The sequence below is a fragment of the Juglans regia genome, chromosome 1 (assembly GCF_001411555.2).
Source record: "Juglans regia cultivar Chandler chromosome 1, Walnut 2.0, whole genome shotgun sequence".
NCBI lineage: Eukaryota > Viridiplantae > Streptophyta > Magnoliopsida > Fagales > Juglandaceae > Juglans > Juglans regia.
Window position 1 is genome coordinate 23,304,000 of NC_049901.1, and position 25,648 is coordinate 23,329,647.

Genomic DNA, 25,648 nt, shown 5'->3' on the forward strand with positions numbered 1-25,648 from the left:
ACTGTCAAGAACAAAATAATAACTTTTTTTTTATAGGTAAAATAATAAATTATACTCTCGTGTTATATTATAAGGATGCAGCAACAGAATCAGATTCTTAAGCTTAATAAATTATACTCTCATGTTATATTACAAGGAAGTAGCTACAACCTCAGATTCTTCAACTTACTCTGATCGATTCCTTCTGCAAAAACTTCTCCCTCCGCTCCAATTCACGCCTTTGCTCCCTTTGATATCTCTCTTCCTCTCGCTGCTTTTCTCGCAACAGCCTTTCTTCTTCCTTCCGCCTGTCACGATCATGCCTCTCCATCTCTTTCCTCATTTGCTCTTCTCTCTTAATGCAAAAGAAAATCATATTAGTTCACAATAAATAAAGTTTACAGAGAAAATTAATGCATAGTAACAGACACAACCTTACGCCTCAATATATCTTGTTTTTCAAGCTCTTTTCGAATCCTTTTCTCGTGGGCTTCAACTTCCCGTGCTATTCTCGCTTCCTCAGTCTACCGAGAGGAAAATAAAGATGAATTAACTGCAGATCATTATTTAGAAAGAATGAGATCATAAATAGTGCAGCACAAAACCTTGCGCTTCCTCTCCATCCGCGAAACATCCTCATCAAGGATGACCCTCTTGTCAGAGGACACAAATGGATTTTCCATTTGAGTTATTGGATGAGCACCAAAATGAGCATCTGTGATGTTTGTGAAGGGGTTCTTTCGTGAATTATTGTCATTCTCTCCTGAAGCAGAGGGCAATAGATGACCCTGCTTCCCTTGTTGAGGCAAAAGATTTAGACCAGGCATCTGACCTTGAAAACCATAGCCAGAAGGTACATGTTCATTTCCATGCATGAATATGCGGCTAGAAGGTAATGATGGAGTCCTGGCATTTGGACCATCACCAGGTGAACCATAGTGGTAAGATGGGGTAACCCTCCAATATGCATCGGTTCTGACAGTTGGCTGCTCTGGAAGAAATTGGTATTCATGGAGAGCCCTGCCTACACCCTGAATATGAACACAGCTGGCTTTTATTTTTCTTTGTCAAAGAGAGAGATACCATGAGAAATATCTGAAGATGAACAGTTATAACAGTTGGCTGCTCTGAATATGGAACTGTGTGAGCATATCTAGCTTTTATTATTCTAGGTCAAAGAGATATAGTAAATATAGAAAAGAAAGCGATCCGCCTTGCCAAATAAGAATGTTAAAAAGAAAAATGTGAAAGTAAGACAAAGGTACAGCTGAAAAGTTTATGGTTTAAAGATTCTCTCTGATGGGAGCTAGACAAATCAAGGGATAGAAAATCTAAAAACGTTTTTTTTATATAGGTAAAATATTTAGAATAGAAAATCTAAAAATTCAAAAAACACGAACAAGATCTTCAGGTGAAAGCCTACCACCAGCACACCTAATAAAATAGCTACATAAAAGCACGAACACCCCACAATCTTTACCCCCTCTCCCATGACCAGGTCACACATTCTACCACTTACCCACCATAAACATACCGCATGCAAAACCCACTTTAACTAACCATGCATTACAAAAGTCACACACCCCCCTAAACTCACATTCAAAGATGCACTTAACACAGCCAGAACCACAAAAGATGGAACTTCTTCACAGAACAAACACAGCAATGATGTTAAAAGAACTGCATATCTGGGAAATTGGGAATATGACCCCAAAAAATTCAATGAAGTTAAGCATGTGTTGTCTAAAGCCAAATATTTTTTTTTTTTTTTGTTGCTCGCTCTACATACTTATATTTGAGCTAATTTCTCTAACAAGTTATCTCCTAAAACAATTATAGATTGTGGCACCCAAAGAGATGGTCACCTATCAATACAAACTGTAGACATTCTTCCACATTTTGGTTGTTTGAGCAGTAAATTGCTGAGGGTCCAAGCTATATTTCATATATCTCAAAACTCTAGACTACAGAAGAAACACAAATTTCCTAGAAAAGTAATCTAAGATATTGTTGGAAAGATGAACTGTAACATGTAATCTAGCCTGAGAAGGGGGGAGGGAAAAGGGAGGGCGAAGAAATGGTTCATACACTATTGTCCTTCAATCCTTTTCCTGACAAATTTGGCAAGAATAATGTTATTGATATTATAAAAATGCTAAAAATATTATTTCAATAGGCCCAATTTGTACTTTTGACTACCAATTATGAAAGGATGACATTTCTATCACAAGTTGAGTCTTACTCCTAGCAGCAACACTTAGTGCTTTTTCCAGATATTGGAGTAAGTCATTACAATCACTCAAATACCATCTTCTTTATTTGGGGGGTAAATAATGCTCATTAAAAGAGCTGAAGGGAACAACTAAGTACACAGAAAGTATACAAAAGAACACACCCATCTAGCAAGAAGAAGAAAATGAGCAAAACTCCTTTAAACTCCAAAAGACTGGAGACTTAGCCAAAATTCCTTAAACCTTATTGGTAGTTTAGAGTTCACATTGTAACTTTTCACTGTTCCAGATCCACATTGGAAATGGGCGGTAACTCAAGGGTGTAAAGCGTAACTCTCCTAAGGAAAAACATAGTTTTGCACTCGCGTATTGCATCATATACTTCCTAATTACAAAAACCAAGCATTTTACACAGCTCAGGACAAAGCTTCAAAGTCCATAACAATACAATATGTTGGGTAACAAGGCAATAAAAATTTGGCACTTCTTAAGATGTCATATATATAAATGTGTATTAAAATCTGCTCTAAAACGAAAACCTTACATCATAATACCACTGATGTGACTTTACCTATAAAAAAAAAATGCCACTGCTGTGAGTCAAGTGTATCTGACCATAATAGGGGCCACAGGGCAAAAACTGCATGGTGCAATTTACATGTGGAATGAGATACATTACTCATTATTTAAAATAATGCCTGTATCTTAAATGACATGACAAATCATATCCAAAACAATCATGTACAGCCTGCACTCCAAAACTCTCTTTTATGAGATTCTGTAAGATGGAATGCTTTGATGGTCACCACAAATCTTTTTTTTTTTTTTTTTTTTTGGTGCTTCCATTGCGTGTGCTCAATATATGAGGACAAAACACTATATTCTTGGAATCAGTAAAATTTAAGATATCACATGTGGTAAAATTTAATAATTGAAAATATATTTTTTTTATAACTAATAATTGAAAATATATATATACTTGAATTGGTGCAATTAAATCCTTTATATTAACAACATTCTTGATGCAAGTTTGGAAATCCCAATATCTACATTACATCTAAAGCTTCTATGAAGATAAACACTATTGATGTTCTTTGAATTGTGAGTAACACATGCCCTCGTGTGTCTGAAGTTTGAATCTAAAACCACATCCCCAGCCTTATACAAAGACAGTTTCATTAAAACTGAAACTCATTGGTGACAAACATTAGTACTTGCACTTTCAAATATCAAAGACAAAAGGAAGCCCAGACCATAGCTTAACATGCACAAAAGGTCCTTCAATTTTACAATTTTACAGGAAATAAATTATCCATGTCTTACAGCCACAACATAATGCGTCAATAATGCACCCACCAAAGTAGACAAGGATACAAACATTTAAATTAACATACTCAAAAGTACGGTCTAACCTTTATTGATTTAGCATCAGGCTGCTCATATAACTTAGGCTCAAATGGCCGTCCAGACTGCTTCTGCGGCCCCACTGCTGCCAATCCTAAAACCATTTTAAAAGGTTATCACGATTTGACCACATTAGAGTATCCTTGTCAGTTAAAAGCTATATGATATGACCACTACGCTTCCATGCACAAGCTCAAAAAAGTTTATCTGATATTTGATGCAAGAAAATGAGAAAAATATTCCAAGACAGTGAAAACAGTCATAATCATGCACATAAGGCGTTAATATGGGAAGTATATGCAGCAAGACGCATGTAAGAAGAAAAATAGAAACCTCTACGATCAAATCCCTTGTGCTCCCTTGTGTGCACCATCAAAGAAAAAAAATGCAGACCAACCATGCCCACCCCCTCTATGCCCTGCTCTTCCTAAAGCCAGAATAGCTTATGTAAACATGAAGTCGCCCTATGAAGAACTCTAGAAAGTAGCCATTTCTTACGTGATAATCTTTTTTTTTTTTTATATATAAATTACACGATATTTTCTTAAGCAAAAACAGCATTAATGTTTTTTCATCAATGCTAGCATTTAAAGATGCTATCGAAAAACAAGAAGCCAATCAAGCCGAGAAAAAATTACCTATAGGCGCACCAAATGCATCCGGTGGCAAGGGATCAAACTCCATCCCAAGAATAGGCCCATCCTCCCTCAGAGGCTCCCCCAACTGCGCCTCCACAAAAGCAATAGCTCGAAGCTCTTGTATTGACTGCTGCGGCTCATAGAACCTACTCATTGCCCCCATATCACTTCCAATCCTAGCAACGGCGACCCCCGGTCGCCCAACAACTCGCCGGGATTCCATAAACTTACTCGATACCAAACCCAACCCCGATGCGTGCTCATTTCCCGCCTCTCCCACCACCATTTCCTCCCCAACCGGAGAGTCCTTCGGTTGCCTCTTCACTGGAGGCCCCTTCCGGTCCTTCAACCTCCTATGACAGAACCACATCTGCAATTGACGATCCGAGAGCCCCAATCTTGTCGACAGCTCCGCTCGCAATGCCTCCGATGGGTATGGCTCCACTAAACCAAACCAAAATTCCAAGGAAACTCAGACTAAATTCTTTTTCAAAAAATAAAAGAAAAGAATATCCACACAGAAATGAAAGTCACCTGCTAAAAATCAGCTCAAAAATTAATTTTTGAAATCTTTCTTTTTTTAAAAAAAAAAAAAGAGGACAAACCAGCATAGGTCTTTTCTAGAATCTCCAACTGAGAAGCGGTCTTCATTTTGCGCTTCGTCTTGTTCTCGCCCTCCGGCGGCTTCTTCTTCTCTCCCTCCGAACCAGCAGCCTCCATTGATGAAGATCAAGCTCGCCACCAAGCTAAACCAAGAAAACCCTAAGAATCCAACCCACCGTAGCAAAAACCCAAAAATGTAAAAACAAAAATTTCACTTACTGAGTAAAACTAAGAGCTTGAAAGAAGGGAAGTCCCACTAAAACCATGCATTGCAAAATATGGGTTCAGAGAGCGTGGAGTAGCTACGAGTAAAAAGTGGGTGAGAGAGGGAGAGAGAGTTTGGTGTGTTTGAAGAGGGGGAGGATGAAGACGAAGAAGAATCGAAGAGCGTGAAGGAAATGTGCGGTGAGATTTAGGGAATAACAAAAGATAATGATTATAATAAATATAAAAACAATAACAATAATGACAGAGGAAGAAGAAGAAAATACGAAAAAGAAGAAAGGACTGGGAATTTTGATGGAAAGAGGAACAACAACAAAAACAACTAGTAGTACTTCTACTGCTACGAACAAACGAACGAGCAGTCATTATCTCTCTAATCGCACCCATATTTCCGAATTTCTCTTTTTGTGTATTTTGTTTTGAAATTAATAATCGCAAAAAGAGAGAGAGGGAGAGAGGATAATAAATATTTGGGTATTTTGTCAGATAGAGATGATATGCCTTTTTGAAATTTGAGAGAGAGATAGATCTTAGGGAAAGAGATAGTGCTGAGTGCGTGTATTATATGCATATATATATATATATATATGCAAAAGCGAACGAGCGAAAGAATTTGGATGTCTTCTGATTGTGGCTCTGAAGTGAAACTGTGCAGCGTGCGCTGTGAGAGCATCCCATCCGTTTCCTATAAAATTTCCTCGTCCTCGCTAGTTTTTATAGATAAGTTAGGGTGAATTAAAATAAAAATTAAATAAAATATTATTAAAATATATTTTTTAATATTATTTTTTATTTTAAAATTTAAAAAAAATTGAATTATTTATTTTATTTTATGTTAGAATTTGAGGAAATTGTAATAATTAGATGAAATAAAATTAAAATAGTTGTGAAAATAAACTAGGCCTAAAATATATCATTCCTTAAATTTTATCTTAAGTTTTACTTATCTTTAAAAAACATCATAAATCTCATTCTCTATATTTTCTCTATTATATTAAAATAATTTTTTCTCATTCTTTTTTTATTATTTTTTTCTCTAACTTTCATTTACATTCTTAACTACTAACTCTTTTGTTTTTTTCTTCTTGTTTTTAAAAATCACATTCTACTATATTTTGCAAATAATTTTTATAATTTCTAACCCGATACAATAATACTTTTTAAATTAATACAGTATAACAAATAATAATGTTTTCTTAAATATGTGCAATTTTCAACGCGGTGATATTTTTTAATATATTTGTGTCTACATATATAACAGTAATATTTTATTTGTATAGTGTAACAGTAACAATTTTTGTTCTTCATCCAACGGTTAATTCTTTTCAGCCTTCCTCCAACTGTAATATTTGTTGTCCTTTGTCTAACAGTAACATTTTGTTGGTCATTTCTCCAACGGTAATATTTTTTTATCTTCTCTCCAACGATAATATTTTTTATCTTCTCTCCAACAGTAATGTTTTTTTGTCCAATTGTAACGATAACTTTTTTTTTGTATAAATAGGTATTTTGATTCCAATCACATTCTCTTGAACCTAAGTCTGATTTCATCTTTAGAAATTTCAATTTTCGACCTCATCTTCCACTCCCTTCATCAAATGGCCCGTTCGTTCTTCCGCAAATTGTTACTTAACTTATCTTCTGAAGATGTGTTGGAGGTTGTTCTTAATGACGAGGACGGATCAACATTGAGGCGTGGTCGCAATCATCATAAGTATATTCAGCGTGATCATATTCAAGGGCATAAATATCTATTTCGTGATTATTTTGCAAAATCACTAGTATATCCCTCGAATTCTCTTTCGAATGAGATTTCATATGAGTCGTCTACTATTCTTCGTATTCAACATGAGGTTGAGGCTTACGAGCCCTACTTCATCCAAATAAGAAATAATGCTGGAAGACTTAGTTTATATTCTATGCAAAAGATAACCGCTGCCATTAGAATGCTTTCATATGGAGTAACTGGTGATTTTATGGATAAATACCTAAGCATTGGAGAAAGCACCGCAATGGAGAGGTTCAAAAAATTTGCGAAGACAATTGTAACTATTTTTTCTAATGAATATTTGCAGTCTTCAAATGTTAATGATATTGCTTGATTGCTAGCAATTGGTGAACAACGTGGATTCCCAGGGATGCTTGGAAGCATTGATTGCATGCATTGGAAGTGGAAAAATTGTCCCACTACTTGGAAATGTATGTACTCCGGCCACTGTCGTGAACCAACAATTATTTTAGAAGTGATTGTTTTGTATGATCTTTGGATATCACATGTATTTTTTGGATTATCTGGTTCGCATAACAATATAAATATGCTAGAGAGATCTTTTATTTTCACTGAACTGACCCAAGGTTGTGCTCCTCCAGTAAATTACTCAGTCAATGACAATGACTACACTATGGGGTACTACCTTACCGATAGCATTTATCCACAGTGGTCAACTTTTGTGAAGACGATTCCATCTCCACAAGAGAATAAGAAAAAACATTTTGCAGCAGCATAAGAATTAGCACAAAAGGATGCAGAGTGTGTATTTGGGGTCCTTCAACAATGATTTACAATCATTCATGGACTTTCACAAATGTTCAAGATCAATGACCTAACAAATATAATGAAAACATGTATTATTCTACATAGAAAATTTTTATCATAAGTTACTATTCACTACCCCACACCTCACACCCTATGAAAAACACCCCTATACCCCTTTGAAAAAACAAAGCTATAAGTGTGGGTTGTGAAAGTGAATAGTGGTTGATGCATTGAAATCATCTTCTATATTACATGATCATTGAAGACAAGCGTGATAATCAAGCTTCGAACATCGAGTACGATCAAATTGATGATGATATTCCAGAACTGTCGCACAATCGTACAACCCAGCTTATGGACTTCATTCAACATCATCATGAAATTAAAGACAGCTCTAGACATCATCAGCTCCAAGCATATCTAATTGAACATCAATGGCAATTATATTCCTAATAGTGGACTAGCAGCATAATATTTGTATTATCTTCTCAGTAGTAATGACTATATTCCTGCTTTTCCAATTTCCATACCTTAAACATGTTTTAGTCAAGAAACTCAAAATTAGTTGTTGTAATATAAGGGAGTAATCTGTAATAGTTTGAGTAGTTGTAATGGCCAAATTCATTTTCCATAATATCCATGCACACAATCCATCTTTTCAGTCTTTTTTAGTCTAAATAATAAATACAATCCATAATCAACCTGATTCTCAGTTTAAATAATAAATACTACAAATTATAAAAATTGGGATTTCCCTCAATAAAGTAATACATTTAATAAAAAAATAAGTTTTTTTTTTCAGCATTGCGTCTTGTCACGATTTTCCTTTTACGTTGCTCAAAATATATCCGTTGTAGTCCAAGCAAGGTACTCACATCGATCATCATTATTCACTCCTCTGTCTTCAATTGCTCTCTATGCTTTCTCCTCCGCATCCTTTTGGGCAAATTCTAGTTTCTCCGCCTCCAACCCCAGTGTCTCATCCTCTTGTCGAATTTTATTTCCTTGTCTTTCCCAGTCATATTCCATCTTCTTGGCCTTGAGGGGAAAAAGTCTTTTTTCTGAACACGTGACTCCTCCAGAAGAGTATACTTTAGTTTGCTTAGCGCAACAATCTCCTCTGATGGCTTGCCTTGTGCCTTACGTTTTCTTTTCTCGGCTTTCCTTCTCATTGGCCGCTCCAAGTCGATGACATCATTTTCCAGAACATGTTCCATCTCGAGATCAAAAATTGACTCAGTAGTAGCCTTGAACATCGAGTTGGGGTCAAGGTCTGGGTCGAGGACAGGGACATAGTTAACCTTCGCTTTGGACCCTCCTTTGTGCAACACTGAATAAATTTGGGTTGGTCCTTCAACAGGTGTCAATAATGCTCGAACTGAAAGGAGTTTTTCTCTAGTAATTGGTACAAGATCTTTGCTTTGTCAAACTTGCATTTAAACAAAAAAAATGACAAAATTATTGAGAAGGCAAATAACGAAAACAGTCATTATAAAAAATAAAATGCCTAAAGCATATAAAAGTATCATTATTCTACATTGTCTTGGTCGGTCATGCCTCTTTGGTTCAACCCTTCAACCTGTGCTAGTTTTGCATAAAATTTGTTGGTCGCCTTTTGAATGGACAACCACCGATGTATTAAGGACTTCGTGCTCCGCTTAGTTGTGGTTTCTTTAAACTAATTGAAGTATTCAAAAATTTTTTTCCAAAGTTGGGAATGTTTTTAGTGTATTCCCTAGACGGCATCAAGACTACAATTGACCCATGCAGAGACAAGTAACTTGTCTTCTTTGGGGGTGAAATTCACACCCCTGGCTGATTTCTTTATGACGAGATGATCATTAAGGGATAGGGGTAGAGAGTCATCAACAGTCATAGGAGAGTATCCACTTTGACCACCGGTTGTGGGGTTGAGTTGAAGATTTTGACTTAAAAGGTTGGTGAAATATATATGTCCATAGTCTTATGAATCCATCTCTAAAAAATTATAGACACACGACAATTGATAGACATGTAAGAACAAAGTTTGGGGTGATTTTGCTAGTCGGCTCAGGAACCGAATGTTAACATGTACGAAATTTGGCACCCTCCAATGGCTGTAACAACTGGTTGCCACTACTTATTAGCTGTTTGGGTTACCATGCCATGGAGATATGTACCAAATTTTCCATGTCACCATGAGACTTTGTCATCATCATAGCCGAGGGAGGTAATCCAACAAACGTTAGGTGAGACATTACTTCTCTATCAAAACAAAGAACCAAAGGAAATCTAAACAGAATTGCAAAATCAGCAAACTATCACAAAATGGTTGCAAAACCTTAAACCATGGTTGCCCTTTGTGACAACTATCATAAAATGCTTGATGGCCATCCGGGTTAGGATTACTCTGCCATATGGATGGGGCCCTACTAATACTTGTGAATTAACCCTCCAAGTATACAAATTGCTCTGTGCTAATTTCCTAGTATAAAGTTATAAACAATTAAACATTAGATGACAAAAGTTAGGGCAACATACTCACAACTTATTTCAACTACTTAATGATTTTAGTTCTTCAGCTACAACTCAAGCAACATAAGATAGAAAAAAAAAAGTACAAAAATATCAAGTACAACTAAGTAAGGCATAATTCAAAAAAATTTAATATTCATGTTAAACTGCATGAATTTAAGTAAGACATAACTAAAGTAAGTCACTTCCATTCGCATTTGGTGCTGAAAAAGTCATTTTCCCTTATAATTTGGGGAAAAGTATAGGATTTTCACCCCGAACCATCAATTGCAATTCACAGCATAGAGCAATGAAACAACACAAAGCAATTCATAGCATAGAACAATGAAACTGCACATAGCAATGAAACAACATGGTTGCAATGAAGCAGCACAAAGCAATGAAATGGCATTGAGCAATTCACAACATAGAGCAATGAAACAACATGGTTGTAATGAAAATGCATAAAGCAATGAAACAACACTGAGCAATAAAATAGCATTGAGCTGTTCACAACACAGGACAATGAAACTGCACATACTTATGAAACAATATGGTAGTAATAAAATAGTACAAAATAATGAAAAGTACTGAGCAATTCACAACGCAGAGTAATGAAAATGTACAAAGCAATGAAACAACATGGTCGCAATGAAAAGACACAAAGCAATGAAACAGGCGCTGAGCTATTCACAACACAGAGTAATGAAACTACACATAGCAATTAAACAACATGGTCGCATTGAAATATCACAAAGCAATGAAACAACATGATCACAATGAAAATGCACAAAGCAATGAAACAACACTAAGCTGTTCATAACATAAAGCATTGAAACTGCACAGAGTAATGAAACAACATGGTCACAATGAAACAACATAAAGCAATGAAAATCATTGAGCAATTCACAACACAGAGCAATGAAATTGCATGGTTGCAATCCAATAGCACAGGGTAATGAAAAAGCACAAACCAATCCAACATCACAGAGCAATTGAACAACACAGATCAATCCAACAGCAAGAGAACATATCTAGTTTTTTTTTCATAATTTACAATATGTAGATCAATGGAAAATAGCCCCAAATCCAAGCATAGAAAATGGCAATCTCAGCACATGGAGGAATAAATTGCTCAGAAAAATCTAGGGTTTTTTTTTTCTCTAAATTGCAATTCACAAATCAGTGAAAAATAACCCTAAATCTAAGCATAGAAAATGATTATCACAGCAATGAAGGAAATACATTGCAACAAAAATTTGAGAAAAACATTTATTTGAATGAGATCTAAAAATCGGAAGGAAATCTAGAGTTTTTTTTGTCAAAATGTTGGATCTGAAAATCCAGCCATGGAGGATTCTTATTCTTCGTGAAATGGAATAGAGAAGCTTGGTGCAAATAACCATGGAGGATCCTGAATGGATGAAATTCCAAAATTGCATAAAACTGAATCGTCACAATGTGTGCGAATGAGAATGGGAGAACCCAGCAATGGAGGAAAGTGAGAGGGGATAGGGATACTTACGATGATGAACCGATGGAGAGGCTGTCGTTGATGGCGGCTGCGGTGTGAGGGAAGGGTGAAAACAACGAAGACACCCAACGATTTGGGGGAGGGAGACGCGGGAGCAACGAACTGTAGCCAACGAGAAGATACATTTGGGATGCACAATGGATCCACTGTAGCATCCGAATTCTACCACCTTATTTTAGAAATTCGGATGGGAGAGAGTTTGGAGTGAAAATCCTAAACTTTTCTCCAAATTATAAGGGAAAATGATGTTTAGGGCACTGAATGCGAATGTTCTAAATTGGGATAAGGGATTTAGGCCCTTTTGATACAAAAATGATTTCATCTCATCTCATTTCATTATTACAACTTTCTTCAATTCCCACATAAAATATAATAAATAATTTAAAATTTTTAAATCTCAAAATAATAATAATATTAAAAAATAATATTCTAACAATATTTTATTCAACTTTAACTTTCATCTAAAAATCTCATTTCATCTCACTATCCAAACAGAGCCTTAAATGACGTTTTTACTTTTTATGTATTATTTCATTAAATCATAATTATTAGTTTGATTAATTATATATTGTATTGCTTACGAAATCTCTAAATCCAAACCCGCTTGCTTCTTCTTTTCATGTTATGGCGTCTTAATTTTCTTCTATACCAAGCGCCGCTCACTAGTGATCTATAAAGATAATTTTGTTTTAAGAGAAGAGGGACAAGTTTGGAAGTTTCTTTTTTTTTTTCCCACCTTTCCCCTCAAGGAAGATGAAAATGGATCTATCAAATTTTGACCACTTTCATGTAATATGCACCACCCTAATGAATTCTCAAGCCCTAATCTATTGAATACGAGTAGCGATATTAATTTTGAACAGGTGCATTAGCCTTGCACGATGTCCTCTCCCTATTACACCACATGATACACATATTACTCCGATGGCTTCTCTCATTCTATATTTAACCACCCACACCTCTACAAACACAAGGGACCCAATCGAGTAATGTACATATAATCGTGGAGTGTGCAAGCGACGCACAATTGTTTTGAAAAAGAGTAGAGTTCACTTTTAAAAAATTAGTTTTTTTCATGTGGGTCCTGTATTTGTAACACTTGGGACCAGCACCAAACCACTTTCTAAAATTTTTAGATTTATATGTATGGAAAGTTAGTTGATTTGTCGAATATTTTTATGGGAGGATAATTTTTTTCAAGAAACAAGTTGGAATATTACAGAGTTTGGTTTGAGGCCCAAAACTTAGGGAATGGCCCATTTATTTTTTTATTCACTATCAGTCTTGGACCCAAATGTTTTTGAAATGGACTCTACCTGATCACCCTAAGGCCTATGCCCGTTTTTATTAAACTGGGAGGCCCAACGACAGTTTGTTTTTAAAAGCTCCCCACCTTTACAAATCTCTTTCCGTTAATCATAGCATGCACGTCTCTAATGTATTTATCCACTCTCATGCACATGCATGTCTCCCCTCCCTAGGGTTTTCCCATCACTATATATATATACATAGGTAAATGCATGATAAGCTATGTCGCAACCTGAGTCTTCAATGAAGCAACTCCTCCTCAAGCTACCAGCCTTCGTCGCAGCCATGCACCATCGTGGGACAACTCCCATTGCCCAGCCCAATGCCTCCACACCCACGACGTTTGACCTTGCCAGCCTAGTTGCCCCATGCCACCACACCCACGACATTTGACCTTGCCAGCCTAGTTGCCCCATGCCTCCACACCCATGGCGTTAGACCCTGCCAGCCTAGTTGCGCGTCCTCACCATCACAAAAACCCAAGCTCGTGTGCATTTAGTTGAACGGAAACCACCCCTTGCAAGTTTTCCCCCTACAACATGGAAGCCACCAGCTATTGCCTAGCCCCACATTCAACGTTGCACCGTAGCTCCTCCCTCCATTGTAAACGAGCCACAGCAAAGCCCAAGCCCCACCATGTGCCACCACCCTCTTCACGAACTCAGCCCATTGTCCCCTATTTTAGCCCCCGAAAACAAAGCAACAATAGCTAGTGATCATCTCGTCTGGAGCCACCACATGTTGCTAGCCCCCTCCACGTCGTTACCACCAGCACAGAAAACTTCGATGGGCACTCCATGCTGCTCCAACAGCCGTGTCCCTCTTTGCCACTAGCAACATCTCTGTTTTGCTCTCTCTTCGTCTCTTTATCTCACACATTAACTCTCTCTCTCATCTCTCTCTCTCTCTCTCAATACTCTACCGCAGGCTCACCACTTTCAACCTTAGCCCAGCCACCCTTTCGCCGACCTCTCCCTCTACTCGTGTTCCTCGGTGAGCTTTCATCGCACGTCTTCCCTCTCTTTTGAGTTTCGTAAATAGATGGGTGCTTTTGAGTTTTGCAATACATAAAGTTAAAGGGTAGGGGGAGATTATAGATTTATGAGATTACTATTTTGCTCTTAAGCCAAGTAAGATTTGAATGTATATTTCAAATGGGTTTTGAATTGTCCTTGTTTTTAGGTTAGGCTTGGTTCTAAGTTCAGCTTGTATTTTACAAAAACTTTTGTCGTTGGGTTCGATGTGGCCTTTAATTGAAGTTGAGTTTTGAGATGAATTTTTATTAAGTGGATATTGGTGGATTTAGAAAGTGATGGTATTTTAGAGTGAAGAGAAATTTTAGGTTTTGAGGTATTAAAATAGGCATTTCAGGTGTAATTACGAAGTAACTGTTCAATTGGAGATTTATTCAAGTTACATCAATTTTCTATAGGTGGCAATTGATATTCGTTTGGCACTATTGTGAGGATATTCTGAAAAACTAAGAAGTTTAGGTAAGCGAGATTCTTAATGCTAGACTTTGCATAAAATAAAATGATCTGTGATTAATTTTATGAAAAATATGCATGCTTTGTAATGAAAATAAATTTGGAATAAGCTCAGTTATTTATTCTACATTACTCATGAAATTATGTATAAGAATAAATTATTTTTTGGCATAACTAATGCATATATGAGTTAGTTTTGCATTTTGTTTTTAAACTGTGCAAAAGAGAGTGAACATGAGATTTTGTTCACAAAATTATATTTTTGTGATTTGATTCTTCTCTGTTCTGAATATGTCATGTACTCTAATATGATATGGCTTGATTTCTGAAAACCTCTGGCATAATATTCTGTTTATGTTTCTGTTCCGTTCTGACCTTACCACGAGTGTAAAACTATGGTCTCTGTTTGGGTTGGTACCAACTTTTCTGTTTCAGGTACACCCACTTTGAAAGTAAAGTGGTTTTCTGCGTGTCTTTCATGTGTACGCACTCGGGACTCCTAGAATAATAAGGGGAAGATTCACATTTTGTTTCTTCTCGGTTGGTTGCCGAGATTTGCACAACCCTACCACGGGAGTTAAACATGGTCTCTGTTCTAATATGATAAGATAAGATGAAGATGTTCAGTTATGCTATGCCAAATGAATTTTGAGTAATAATACTTTTAAACTTGTACTTTGATATTTTGATAACATGTTCTGACTCTGCATTCTAAAAATAAAAAGTATTTTGTTCTGCATTCTAAACTCTGTAAATGTTCATATTTGCATAATAGTATGTATTATCTGCTTTCTGAGTTGTTGATAACTCACCCCTTATCTCTAAATATTTTTCAGATAATCTTGATAGTTCTGCTGGAGAGCAAGAGTAGGCAGTGTTAAATAGGTTTGATGTTTGTAGAGAAATAAGTGATCGAGGGTACAAGTACTTATTTGAGAGTCATTGTTAGTAAATTGATTATTTTCGGTTATTTTAATATAATGAGTTAAGGATATTTTCGAATCTTTTGGGGAGTTGTTAATTTATTGTATTGGGAATTTTTTTGGTCCCTATGAAGGAATATGGATATTTGGGTTGAGCAAATGAATTAATATTTTATAGAGTTTTCTAGATGTTATAGTTGTGCTATTGGAGTTGATATTAAGTAATAAGAGCTAACTCTCCAAACTTTTGAGACTGGGGTGTTATAGTATTAACTCATTTTTTTCAGAATGATTGCGCGGCGATTGCGCACTCCACGATTGCAAATATCATTTATCAGCCTAATCTCCCTTATAACCTATTTTTTTTGTTTTTTCATAAAATTAAAGTTGGCAAACTCATCTATCTATTCGTTTGCCTCCCCTAGTTTGGCCCTCGCCTATCCCATGTGAGTTGCAAGGCATCCACTCGCATGGTGAAACCATGCGGGGGCCGGGGTAGGGCCTAGGATGGGCCTAAGCCTGTCCAAGGTTTACTTCGTCTGGACCTCGCGCACTCGCACGCGCACACACATATATATAAGAAATATGTTACTCTTCCTAAAAACTAGTTTTTGGAACATGAATCTCAATCTGCTAAATTTGTTTCTGATGAGATTAATCTTAATTATATTCAACAATATCTTGACAATACTATCAAGATAAGTTTTGATAATAAGGTTAATAGACTTTTATTGATCAATGAAAGAAGAGATTCTTTCACTGGATCTACTACTTCAGAAAATCTAGTAAGGAGATATCAAGATCTCAATGATTTTTAGAAAGTACTGTTAAGTCTGATTTAAAGCTAAAGAAAGTCTCTAGTAATGCTTCCCAAGTTAATTCTGCTTATTATACTACTAAAAATATAGATTTATCTAAAAAAGATAAAGTTGTTAAAGAAGAAGAAGAAGAGACCGCTTCCATGTCTGCTACTATTCACAACTAGTTATCTGTAATAAAAAAAAACTTTTGAAATTGATCTGATTTCTTTATGTAATGAGTATAGTTCTATTAAAAATAAAGAAAAAAGAAAATGATATCATGCTACTTTTGATGACAAAAAAAAATTACGTGTTAAAAGAAACTGGAAAGAAAAACCGCATGATATGCAAAAGTATATACTATTTTTTTATTTTTTTGAAAACTATTATATTTCAAAGAATTTTTTTCCGAATAGTTTAAATATGGTAAAATAAAAATCTAATTTTGTTACCGAAAACAAATCTATTATTCGGTCAAGCCATCCACCTCTTGAGATGTTAATTATTAACCATCAAGGATCTGAGGTTTAAACTTCTCCTTTTAAAATTCATGAGGGAAGTAAGAGTCTGGTCCTTCTGGTATAGATAAGTGACCAGATAAATGGAGTTCAAAAGGACCAAACACTTGATGGGACCAAATAACTGGAGTCTAAAGGGAACAGATGACTGGAGTGCAAGTAAGTAAATATTGGGACTAGATAACTGGAGTCTAAAGGGACCAGATGACCAAAGTGCAAGTTATAAGTAAGAAAATAAATAATGGAGGTAGAAAGAAAGTAAGCAAGATAAAATACTCAAAATACTCACAAATTATCAATTAAAACAATTGTAGTTCTTCATTTCAAATGAACAAAAATACATGAATATTATTGAATTACAAGGGAATAGCAAGAAAGCAGGAGAAGAGAGGGTTCGTAGGTTCTCAAGCTCCTAAGAGTTCTTGAAAGAACTCTTATTGGGAATGGGATACTTAATCTATTCTAGTACCTTGTTCAAAGGTTTTTTTAATTAATAACTATGTGAAAATAATTATTGGGAATGGTATACTTATTGGTTTCTTAATATAGGGTAAATCAACAATATGTTCTTCCTATGTCATAAAGCATTAAGAAAATCAGAATAAACATCATCAATAAGTTTTTTTATTTATTAAAACTATCAATTTTTTAATGTAAAAATTTATCACATAATTGTTTAGCAATTTTTTTCTATTTGATTTCCCGCTTTAGGAAATTCAGATGTTTAGTCTTAGTAGAGATCAAAGCCTTCAACCCATTATCAGTATCAATATCAAACTTTGAAGCAAACTCAAATTTTACTTTCTATCTAAAAGGGTCAGTAGTAATGCTATCATGTTCAGCAAGAAAATGATATAAAAAAGATATAAAAGGCATACCAGGAATCACCTTATCAATCATATTTTTAACAAGAATATAAGGAATTTTAATATAGACATTGTCTTGGCAAACATAAACATTATTCAGTTCATATTTATTTTTCATTTGAGAACCATAGGAGAAAATAATTTTGAAATGAACATTTCACTGTATTTACTAGGAATTATACCCTCTTGGATACAATTCATATCAACTCCTTAATCAGTCAAAGTAACAACGTGTAATTCGAATTCATGGCAAACAACAATTTTTACTTTGAAAAACCGTTTTAAAGGAATGAAGTGATCAATTAAACATACTTTATTAGTATCCGAAAGAGGTTCTTGATGACTGGGGCAAACACCATCGTTTTGCTCATCAGTATCGGAAACAATGTTGATCAAACTATTTTTTAATTTTCAAAAGTAATAACTCTTATTTAAGAGGGTTATTATCAGTTTTGATATTGTCCAACTCACTCTTGAGTTCAAAAATTTCTTTTTTCATAAAAATAATATCATGTTGGAGATCATTAATAGAAAATTCCTTAGATTTCTTCTTATTGAATCTTTCTAGAATTTCATCGAGGATAACTTTGGGTTTAACAGTTTTCTGATGGTGTTCTTTCCCCATGATTTTCTTGAGCTTTTGGAGATATTCTTTCTTAAGCTCAAGGTTGGTAATTTGGCTAATCAAAGTAATCAAAAAGTTTTATCGTTCTCCACCCTTAGTGAGAACAATAATGGTTTTGCAGCAAGAATCTTTACAACCAAACGTAATATTAGGAGAATAAGACTCTTCAATAGTAGAGATTTAGTTAGAATCATTTGTACTAAATTCATCGATACCAGAGGATTTAGAAAATTTTGATTCCAAAATAAGAATCAATTCTTCTTTAATATTGTTATCAAATGTTTAGCTAATTTATCATCTTTTTTATCCTGCCAAGTTTTCTAGTACAATCTTTACTAAAATGACCATACTTACCACAGTTGAAATACTTTCCTTTAGCTAGATTTTGAATAAAATGTTTTTTGGAAGTGAATTTATTTTTGTAAAAATCATCACCTTTTTTAGATGTGTGTTTTTCAATTTATAAAACTTATCATAATTTTTATAAACATGATTTTCCCCTTTTTGCTTGAAAGGGGCAATAGGAGGTAAGCCAATTTGTTTACAAAAACTTTTCATTTCATATTTTACTTTCTTAGTATTTTTCAATTGTTGTTGTAACATTTTTTTATCACTACAGATACTAAGTTTTTTAATAGTACTGATAATATCACCATATGTGAAATTATCATAGTTAATCAAACTAGTAGTATCGATAAGTTCATCCTTGACCTTATGAGCAAAAAGATGAGGCTATCCATCAATGAAATTCTCTTTCCAATAAGGTTTCAAACTATCATCCCGTAGCATTACTTTGAAAATGAAAACATCTTGATACCATCTATAATCAGACATAATAGGGCATCTTAAATTATTCAAATAATGTTTAACAATAGCGTAAATCAAAATGTTAATACCATTAGGGATACCATCATCATTATGCTTAACAACATTATTGATGGTTTGTCTTGAATCATCAATAAGATCCTACTTACAATCTGACATACCTCACATTCCCTGACCAGTTCCTTTATATCCCTACGCATCCCTTTCCAGTAGAAATCCAACTTAGCTCTATACAATGTCTTGTGACAACCCATATGCCCAGTTTGTGGACTACGATGAATGTGATGCAAGACCTTATTAGTCTTGAATGGTGAGTCTGAAACCACCACAATCTTCCCTTACCTCAACAACAGCCCTTGCTGTAAAGTATAATGCTTAAGACCCGCCAATCTTTGTTGCAGTTTCTCATAGATGTCCTAAAGATGGGACAAAGCTGATAATTTTGCTTTAACTCTTCCACCCAAACATATGTAGGAAAAGTAATTAAGTCTAAAGTGGTTGACTGCTCTTCAGACTTCTTGGAAAGAGCATCTGCTACTTTGCTCTCCTTTCATTTTTTGTAATCAATTGTAAAATCATAGCATATCAACTTTGATAGCCGTTTTTGTTGAGTTTCTATACCAGCCCTCTACTTTAATAAGTACTTAAGAGCATGCTGATCAATCTTCACCTTAAAAACATCTCCCAAGAGATAAGGTCTCCATTTAGCTACAGTAGAAACAAGAGCTAGCAACTCTTTTTCATAAGTAGACAAGAGCAATGCCTTACCTTTTAATGTCTTGCTTTAAAAAGAAATAGGTTGACCCTCCTACATGAGAACAACCCCCAATCCTACTCCTGAAACATCACACTCAATGATGAAGCTTTTAGAGAAATCAGGCAATCGAAGTACTGGTGGATTAGTAATAGCCTTTTTAAGCTGTTGGAAAGCCTGAAATGTCTAATCAGTCCAATGGAAAGAATTATTTTTCAACATAACTGTTAATGGGGTAGCAATGATTCCATAATCCTTGATGAATTTTTTATAGTAGCCCGTGAGGCTTAGGAACCCTCTCAAAGCTTCCAAGGAATTTAAAATGGGCCATTCAACCATGGACACAATCTTAGAAGGATCGACTTTGACACCACAACCATAAATGACATGGCCCAAGTAGTTGACTTCATTCATTGCAAACTTACACTTTGACATCTTTGCATAGAGACTATGCTGCTTCAATACCCCTAGCACTGATCTTAGATGTGAAACATGATCCACCAAACTTCTACTGTAAATCAGAATTTCATAAAAAAAAAAAGACAAACCTTCTTAAAAAAGGCTTAAACACATCATTCATTAACCTTTGAAATGTGGCAAAAGCATTAGTAAGCCCAAAATGCATTACTAAGAACTCATAGTGCCCTTAATGAGTTCTAAAAGCTGTTTTCTCAATATCTTCCTCCTTTACTAGAATCTGGTAGTAACCTGACCTCAAATCGAGCTTGGAAAATATTGTTGCTCCAAATAATTCATCAAGTAGCTCATCAATGACAAATATGAGAAACTTGTCTTTGATGGTTACTTGGTTAATACTCAATAGTCCATACACATCCTTCATGAACCATTTAGTTTTTTAACAAGAAGCATTGGTGATGAAAATGGGCTCTGATTGGGCCTAACCACTCTAGATTTAACAAACCTTGAACAACATTCTCAATCTCAATTTTCTGGTAGTGAGGGTATCTGTAAGGCCGCACTGAAACTGGACCAATTCCCTCCTTTAGAGGAATGTGATAATCAAAAGACTTGGTGGGAGGTAACCCTACAGGTTCTGCAAACACGTCCTTAAACTCCTGCAACAAGTCTTCCATCTCTTTCACCTGACTTCCAGGTTTTTCTCTCTGATCTCTGGCCACTAACTATAAAAACCAACCCTTCTGTCTTACCAAAGAAGACTTCAAACTACCCTCTCCCCCAATTCCAAACCCTTATACCATCAGACTTCAGCCCATGTAAAGTAATATTGGACTTCCCCACTATAAAACTCATAGACATCGAATTAAAATCCCAATTGATTGGCCCCAAAGTTTTCAACCACTGAACTCCAACACAATGTCACATCCACCCAAAGTCAGAACATAAAAGGGAGTTATTAACTTTGAGTCTTGAACTTTTATGACCTCTTCACATTTACCATTACTAACCAATCTGTCACCATTTGCTACTCTCTCTTGTAGCTTTGAGTCATCATGCACCTTTAACCTTGCTACTTGCACAACTAGTGGATCCAAAATATTGTGTGTACTTCTTGAATCTACCAAGATCTCCATTACGCAATTGCCTACCCTTCCCAATAACCTCATGACATTATTAGAAAAACTAGAAATTGCATGAATGGATACTTCCACCCCTTCTCCATCTTATGTCACAAAATCTTCTCTGCTCACTAGAAGTTCATCCACGACCTCCTCAACTTCTAGAGCCTTATTAACAATGTTAACAATGTTCTCTACTTGCAGTATATACACTTTAGGACTCTTACACACATGTGCAGGATTCCATTTTTCATCACAATGGTATCGTAGACCCTTCCTTCTTTTCTGATACCAATTGTAATGGGTTTTCTTCAATTAACCCAAAAAAAGTCCACAAAACATTCACAGAACAATGGACAAATGATGAAACATAAACCCAAGAATCTACTTCTTGAGTCTTGGAAGAGGCTTTTGAGGAACCTCCAACCTCCAACCTCTAAGACGAATTCTTTATTAAGCTTCTGAACAAATAACACTTACAATGAATCAACTTTTTATTCTATTAGCTACAATGGAAAACACAAATGTTTTAAGCTTCAAAACGCCCCGTTTTGAACTCCCTTTAGTTAATATCGTTATTCTCACTCAAAATGCACCGCTTCATATATTCACCAAACACACCATTTAATTCTTTTCTCATCACGTCAAACTCCTCTTTAAACCCAAACTCTTCAGCCCCTTACATTCAGCGATGCTTCAAGCCTCCAGCCCCCACCATCTCCTTCACCCATAGCCACAACCATTGCACCCACTACACCTGCGGGTTCAATTGGGAAATACCAAGATATGGTGCTTTGTGATGTTGTATCTATGCATGCATGCTGGCCATATTTTGTTGGAGAGGCCGTGGTAGTATGATATGAAGGTGATTCATGATGGGTTAAGGAACATATACAGTTTTCAAAAGGATGGAAAAATAATCAAACATGCTCCTTTAACTCCAACACAAATCCATGGGGACCAATTGAAACTAAAAAGTGAAGTTGCTCAAAAAAGAAAGAGTGAAAATGAGAGTGATAAAAAAAGAAAGAGTGAGAGTGAGAGTGATCAAAAAAGAAAAAGTTAAAAAGAGATTGAGTTAAAAAGCAAGAGAGAAAGTGAGATTGATCTAAAAAGTAAGAGTGAATGTGAGATTAAGAAAAAAAGAAATAGTGAGGCTGAAATGGAAAAAGAGAGAGAAATGAGAGAGAAAAAAGCAAAGGGTGAGACGGAGACTTCAAGAAAAAGAGGGAATGAGTTGACAAATAATTGTGAGGTCGAGAGTACAAAAAAAGATGAAGAAAAAGAGAGTGACAAAAAAAAGAGAGTGAAAAGAAAAAAAGAGTGTGAAAGGGAAAAAGAGAGTGAAAAATAAAAAGAGAGTGGAAAGAAAAGAGAGAGTGAAGAAAGTGAGAGAAAAATAAAGAGAAAAATGAGTTTTTATACTAATATGAGTTTTAATACTAACGAACTTGATGTATCTTTACCTGGTATTGTTGTCTCTTTGTTGTAGGGGTATAAGGTCGTGTTTCCTAGGGGCGTATTTAGTGGATTGCCACCTATTAGGGAGATAGAACACTATATTGATTTTGTGCCAGGTGCGACATTTCTTACCTGACCTTTCTTTGAAGAACATGAGTCCTTGATACACTTGAAAAGATAAGGTAAATTGTTGACTAGAATGCATGCTAAGTTGGAGGACTGTATTGAGACTTTTCCTCATGCAGTCAAATACACACAAGGCATGAAAAATTTTGTGGTTGATACTTTAGCAAGAATGTATGTCCTTGTTTTCATTTTAGATGCAAAATTGTTGAGACTTGAATATGATAAAGAATTGCATGCTAACGATGATGACTTTGCTAGTATGTATGGAACATGTGAGAAAGTATCATTCGGTAAGTTCTATAAACTAGATTGGTACTTGTTTAGAGAGAATATATTTAGTGTGCCTACTAGTTTTATACGTAACTTGCTTGTGTGTGATAGACATGGTGGTTTGTTAGGTAACTTTGGTGTAAGGAAGACTTTGAATATGTTGCATGAACATTTGTGGGAGTATTATTTGCCTTTCATTCAGTTTGCATATTTAATTGGAGTGGTCATTTTGGTGTAAATAAGATTTTAAACGTATTGCATGAACGTTTGTGGGAGTATCATTTGCTATTCATTGACTTGTTGCATGAACGTTTTCTGGAGTATCATTTACCTTTCATTGAGTTTGCATATAATTGGAGTGGTCATTTTGGGGTGATGAAGACTTTAGATGTGTTTCATGAATATTTGTGGGAGTATTATTTGCCATTCATTGAGTTTAGATATTACAGGAGTGTTCATGCTACTACTAAATTTTCACATTTTGAAATTGTTTATAGACTTAATCTATTTACTCATTTAGATTTAGGCTACGTTTGGGTAGTGAGAATACTTGAGAAGTGTTGAGAATGTTTGTGAATAGTTATGAGTAGAGATTGGAGTGAGTTTGTGGATCCCATTGAGAGTATTTTGAGTTGCTTGGATGTGTGAAATATGTTGAGTTGTTGACTTTTGGATAGATAATAGAAAAAGGTATGGGTCCCATAAATATTATAGTGATTTTATTTTTAGTAATAAATATTATAATGATTTTATTATAGTGATTTTTTAATATTAATAAATATTGTAGTGATTTTATTTTATTTTTATACATAATCATGATAAATATTATAATGATTTTATTTTTAATATATATAATAGTGATAAATATTATAATGAATTTATTTTTAATATATATAATAGTGATAAATATTATAGTAATGTTATTTTTTATTTATATATTATAGTGGTTTTATTTTTTTATTTATATATTATAGTGATTTTAGTTTTTATTTATATTTAATAGTGATAAATACTGTAGTGATTTTTTTTTTTATATTTAATAGTGACACACATTATAGTGATTTTATTTTTTATTTATATATAATAGTGATAAATATTATAGTGATTTTATTTTTTATTTATATTTAATAGTGATAAATATTATAGTGATTTCTTTTTTTATTTATACTTAATAGTGATAAATATTATAGTGATTTTAGATTTTATTTATATTTAATAGTGATAAATATTATTGATTTTATTTTTTATTTATATTTAATAGTGATAAATATTATAGTGATTTTATTTTTTATTTATATTTAATAGTGATAAATATTATTGTGATTTTATTTTTTATTTATATTTAATAGTGATAAATATTATTGTGATTTTATTTTTTATTTATATTTAATAGTGATAAATATTATTGATTTTTTATTTATTTATATATAATAGTGATAAATATTATAGTAATTTTATTTTTTATTTATATATAATAGTGGTAAATATTATAGTGATTTTATTTTTTATTTATATTTAATAGTGATAAATATTATAGTGATTTTAATTTTAATTTATATATAATAGTGATAAATATTATAGTTATTTTATTTTCTATTTATAGTTAATAGGGATAAATATTATTGTGATCTTATTTTTTATTTATATTTAATAGCGATAAATATTATAGTGATTTTATTTTTTATTTATATTTAATAGTGATAAATATTATTGATTTTATTTTTTTATTTATATTTAATAGTGATAAATATTATAGTGATTTTATTTTTTATTTATATTTAATAGTGATAAATATTATTGTGAATTTATTTTTTATTTATATTTAATAGTGATAAATATTATTGTGATTTTATTTTTTATTTATATATAATAATGATAAATATTATAGTGATTTTATTTTTTATTTATATTTAATAGTGATAAATATTATAGAATGTTTGTGAATAGTTATGAGTGGAGATTGAAATGAGTTTGTGGGTCCCATTGAGAGTATTTTAAGTTGTTTGGCATGTGGAGTATTTCTAATAGTACGAGAATACTTGAAAAGTGCTGAGGTATGTTGGCTACCCTAACGTAACCTTAATATCTTTACCTGTTGACGACAGGAGTAGCTTAGATGGATTTTTTCAAATTCTTGAACTAATTAATGATAATGCATATGAAATGGATCTTGCAGGCATGTATCATGTTTCTACTATTTTCAATGTTACTAACATTTTTTCCTTTGATCTAGGTGGAGATTCGAGATCGAATCCTTTTGAGGAGAGGGGGAATGATCGGAACCAAAGTGGGCCTAGTCTTAAAGATTTTTTGCAAGATCCAAATGGGTCAATCACAAGATCAAGAGCCAAGAAGATCAATGAGGCAATACAATCCACTTGGAACGAGTCTAGTAAGAGCCCAATATTTAAGATGGACTTGAAGGATGAAGATCTAGTTTTGATTCATTTGATACAAGTTATAGAAGAGGGCAACAACATGACTTAAAGGTTTTGGGCACTTGA

General features: G+C 34.2%; 2 protein-coding genes across 5 annotated transcripts in view; one reads left to right on the top strand and one right to left on the bottom strand.

Moving 5' to 3' along the window:
* Positions 1-5,495, bottom strand: part of LOC108996716 (homeobox-DDT domain protein RLT2-like) — a 36,628-nt gene extending 31,133 nt beyond the window's left edge. Inside the window, exons 1-7 of one of the 4 annotated variants that reach the window (XM_018972732.2) lie at positions 5,075-5,472; positions 4,858-4,998; positions 4,253-4,696; positions 3,623-3,708; positions 585-1,010; positions 414-503; positions 170-334 (exon numbers count right to left, since the gene is read on the bottom strand). In XM_018972732.2, coding sequence (XP_018828277.2) covers positions 170-334; positions 414-503; positions 585-1,010; positions 3,623-3,708; positions 4,253-4,696; positions 4,858-4,972 — 1,326 coding nt within the window. In that variant the 5' untranslated portion in view covers positions 4,973-4,998; positions 5,075-5,472. Of the gene's footprint in view, positions 1-169; positions 335-413; positions 504-584; positions 1,011-3,622; positions 3,709-4,252; positions 4,697-4,857; positions 4,999-5,074 lie in introns of all 4 variants that reach the window. The other 3 variants (XM_018972731.2, XM_035695120.1, XM_035695122.1) reach the window with 3 other exon arrangements.
* A 1,183-nt stretch (positions 5,496-6,678) lies between these two features.
* Positions 6,679-7,182, top strand: LOC118348512. The gene has a single exon (XM_035690370.1). It carries the CDS (start codon positions 6,679-6,681, stop codon positions 7,180-7,182), a length of 504 nt encoding a protein of 167 aa, XP_035546263.1.
* Positions 7,183-25,648: the final 18,466 nt, after the last annotated feature.